General features: G+C 39.2%; 1 protein-coding gene across 1 annotated transcript in view; it reads right to left on the bottom strand.

The window, feature by feature from the left end:
- LRRC39 (leucine rich repeat containing 39) overlaps positions 1–4,403 on the bottom strand; it is a 23,612-nt gene that overhangs the window by 6,240 nt on the left and 12,969 nt on the right. The window contains exon 3 of the mRNA XM_004699562.3: positions 183–339. Coding sequence (XP_004699619.2) covers positions 183–339 — 157 coding nt within the window. The remainder of the gene's footprint in view (positions 1–182; positions 340–4,403) is intronic.

Below are 4,403 nucleotides of genomic sequence, written 5' to 3'. Positions count from 1 at the left end.
GAGTTCGAACTTGTCTGTTTCTGTCTTTCTCTTTTACCTGTTAAATAAACTTACTCTTAGCTTTTACAGATTTGTGGTCAGTGGTTCTTGTTGGGCATTTCTCCCTTAACAAGAATGTTTCTCAATAAATATCACTCCTGAAGGTAGATAAATTTGCACAAGAATAACAGCAATGTTCTTACCAATTCCTCGAGGTATCTCTGAAATTGTATTTCGAGATAAATTTAAAACAATCAGATTCTGGAATCTTCCAATAAATTCAGGAATTTTCAACAAACCAATTCTATGAAGCTGCCATTCCTGTAGCTGATTCAGTTTCAGTAGAGAAGAAGGAAGGGTCTAAACTCAAGTATACATATAGAAAAAAAAGAAAAGGTCATTGTAATACTTAAATTTGTGTTTTAATACTTAAAATATTGTATTATTTAAATTGTATTGTTACTTAAATTATTGCAGTACCATGCCACACTGACAATATGATTATGGCAAAGCTTTCCATAAATTTTTAATGTTTCTTGTATTCTTGGTGAAAGTTTTTATATTAAATTAGGTTCATATTAATTATTTCTATATACTGTATATACTTGTGTATAAGTCAAGTTTTTCAGCACATTTTTAATGCAGTTTTTGTGGTAAAATGAGGTGCCTCAGCTGATATTCGGGTGGGCTTATACTCGAGTATGTACAGTCTATCATTCAGGAAAAAGACAGGGCTTTCCACTCCTCGTACAAGCTTGGAAACTCACAGGGGCAGTCTACTCTGTCTTTTAGGCTCGCTATGAGTCAGCATCAATTTGATAGCATTGATTTGATAGCATTAGGGGCTCTTTTTTTTTTAAGTATATATATTGTTCAACAATTGTTACATTTTCCACCAAATGTCAACATTCAATTTATTAACAGTTCCATTGCTCTAGCTTTTCTGTTCCCTACCTTCTTCCTGTCTCATCTTTTCTCTCGGGAAAATGTTTATTGTTCAATCTCATATGGATGATTTTTTAAAAAATAAAAGGCTCAGAGTTCATTGGTGATATTGTTTACTTTGTGATCCAAAGTGGTATTTAGCTAAAAGATGACCTCTGGGGATGGTTTCAATTCTAAGTTTAAAGGCTATCTCAAGGCAACAGTCACAGTAAATCTTCTACACTCTACCATTCTAGTTTGGCCTTTTGGTAAGAATTTAAGATTTGTTCTACATTTTCTCCCCTTCTATCAAGACCATCCATTTTGTCTCTGGCCAGAATAATCAGTAGTGGTAGTCAAATAGCCTCTAGTTCTTCTGGTCTCAGGGCAGATGAGGTTGTGGTTTGTGTGAGCTTTCCTGTGGAGTCTTTTCTTCCTTAAGTTTTTATTGTTCCAGACTAGTAGAAGATTCCAATAGAGGAATGAATCTTAGATGAGTTCTCATAGATTTTTTTGCTCATAGATTTTTAACACCTTAGCTACTATTCACCAAACTATAATGTAGAAAACACATTATGTTGTGCCATTGACTGAGTAGACTATGGTCCTAAGCCTTCAACCCCAGTTAACCAGTCCTGTGAGCTATTTGATTATGTATAGAAAATCTCCATCCCCCATTTGTCTGTCAGCTTGTCATATGTATTTGAAATACCAGCAGGGTCACCCAATGTGAACAGGTTTAAATGGAACTTCCAGATTAAGAACAGACTGCAAAGAAAGAATAGGAGTTCCATTTCTGAGGGATAAACCACTGAACCTTACAAATCGAAGTATAATATTGTCTGATAGAGTGCTGGAAGATGATGACCTCAGGCTAGAAAGCACTGAAAACATGACTCAGGAAGAGAGCTGTTTTTTCAATATAGTTTTGTGTATTGTGATGTGTATAGTGTAGGTTTTTTGGCCTTTTTTTTTTGTTGTGGGGTGTGTCTCAAAAAAAGAAAGAAAGAAAGAAACCACTGCAACCATCAATTAATAATCAGAACATAGGATGAATGATGTATGAATCTAGGAAAACTGGAAATTAAAAAAAGATGGATACAGAAACATCAATATAATTGGGATTAGTGGCCTAAAGTAGACTGGTATTGGTTATTTTGAATTAGAAAAGCATATACCTTAGTATGCGGGGACTGACATTCAATATAAATGGCATGACGTTCATCTTTAAAAGGAACAGTTCAAGATCTGTTTTGAAGTACAGTGTTAGGATAATGGGTAGTAAAATAATAGCAATATGCCAAAGAAGAAGTCTAGTTAATACAACTATTATTCTAATTTATGCACCAACCACTAAAGCTAGTGATGAAGAAATTGAAGACTTCTACCAACTGCTTCAGTCTGAAATCGATCAAACATGCAATCAAGACACATTGATAATTATTGGCAATTGGAATGTGAAAGGAAAAAGAAGGGATGGTAAATGAAAAATAGAAACGGTGCAGAAGAAAGGATGATAGATTTTTGACTTCTTCATTGCAAATACCTCTTTTCAATATCACAAACAGTAACTTTGCCCACAGGTCTTTCAGGATGGAATCCACAAGAATCAAACTGACTGTAATTGTTGGAAAAGGTGATAGAGAAGCTCGATATTAGGAGCCAAAAAGAGGCCAGGTGCTGAGTGTGAACTTGCACTTAAGTTTGTTCAGATTGAAATTGAAGAAAATTAAAACAATTCCATGAAAGCTAAAATAGTATTTTGAGTATATCCCACCTGAATTTCAAGAACAGATTTGAGGCATTGAACACTAATTACAGAAGTCCTGATGATATCAAGGACATTATACATGAAAAAATATAAAGGTCATTAAAAGAAAAGATCAAACTGGATAACAGAAGAGACTATGAAACTTGCTCTTGAATGAAGAGTAGTTAAACCACATGGAAGAAATGATGAAGTATAATAGTTGAACAGAAAATTTCAAAAGGACGCTTGGAAAGACAAAGTAAAGCATTATAATGAAATGTGCACAGACCTGGAGTTATAAAACCAAAAAGGAAGAACACACACTAGCTAAAAGAAATGAAGAAGGGGACTTCTGGGAAGATGGCGACTGAGTAACCACAGGGACTCCACAGAAATCAGCATAGGAAAGTTACTAAGAGGGAAATGTCACATTGCTGGTTTTAGGAGGAGCATCATAAAGATAAGTAGGCACAGATCCACCAGGTTTTGAGGAGCTGGGGGCTATTGGATTACCACAGTGGAGTCCGGCTAGGGTTTGACCTTAGCCCTGCCACAGTCTCAGCCGTAGCCGGGATCATTTGGAGCTGGCGCAGGGGCTTTATCTCAACACAGCCACAGCTTGCCACTGCCTTGGGGCAGGGTTTAAACCCCTCCAGGCCCACAGTCAGGGATCAGGGATCAGCCATATTGTGACTTTTGTTTCCCTCTCTTCATGTCCCCCCATAGTCTGTGGGCTTAGTTTTTTTTCCCTTTCTTTTCCTTTTCTTTTCCCTTTTCTCTCACATGTCACTGATGACCTCACAACCACTCTCCTTAGCCTAGGGCAATTGTGCCTGCCATCCACCCAGCTGGGAGAGCTCCCCCCTCTGCAGTGTGACCTGAGGCTGGGGAAATCCTGCCCACCTTCTTTGGGGTAAATCTTGCCTGTGTGGTTGGGGGAGCTCCTACCTGTCCTCTGTGATCCCATGTGACTGAGGGAACTTACTCCACCTGTCTTAGGACCTGACACGGCCTAAGGCAGCTCAGCCTACACTCACAAATGGTTCATGCTGCTGTGGGAACTTCTGAACAACATCCACAGAAATCTACATGACCAGAGCAATTCCACCCACCATTCACTGTGCTCTACACCAAAGTGGGCAACCCAATAGCCTCTGTGGCACTCCTGTTGAAGCAGGCACCCTGCATGTCTCCTGTGGCACCCCAAGCTGCCATTAGACACACGATCAGAGCTTCTTGTGAGACCACCCCGTACAACACCATCCTCATGGGGCCACAACCACCCAACCATGTCCACTAAGAAGACCATTCAACTTGCCCTCCAAGTAACAATACTGGTTGACTAGGGAATGAGGGAAGCCACAGGAGGATAAAGCGGTAGGCCCCTCCCATAATGCAATTAGCTACAGGCAGTTCAAAGAATCATCCTTATAAGTCTCTCAGAGACAGCCAGTGCTCTACAACTCCATGGAAAATGGCACCTGGATCGTTTAAAACAACGCAACCCAAACAGCATTCAGCCCCAACGCCCTCAACGAAAAAACAGGAGAAACAAAAGGCAATGGCAGAAGATGGCCTGAACCTAACTACATTCATGGAAGAAGCAGACATTGGTCTGCCACAGAAAGAAATTTTTCAGAATGCTGCTTGGACTCATACAAGAGATGAGGGAAACAATACAGAAAAAGGATGAATTGATAGAGAAGGTAAAGACCATACACCAAAGGGAAATACAAGAGCTTAGGGACGA

The sequence above is a fragment of the Echinops telfairi genome, unplaced genomic scaffold, assembly GCF_000313985.2.
Source record: "Echinops telfairi isolate 266 unplaced genomic scaffold, ASM31398v2 ScPeMD7_443;HRSCAF=831, whole genome shotgun sequence".
Lineage (NCBI taxonomy): Eukaryota > Metazoa > Chordata > Mammalia > Afrosoricida > Tenrecidae > Echinops > Echinops telfairi.
The sequence above is the reverse complement of the archived record's forward strand: the minus strand, read 5'-3'. Positions and strand labels throughout refer to the sequence as shown.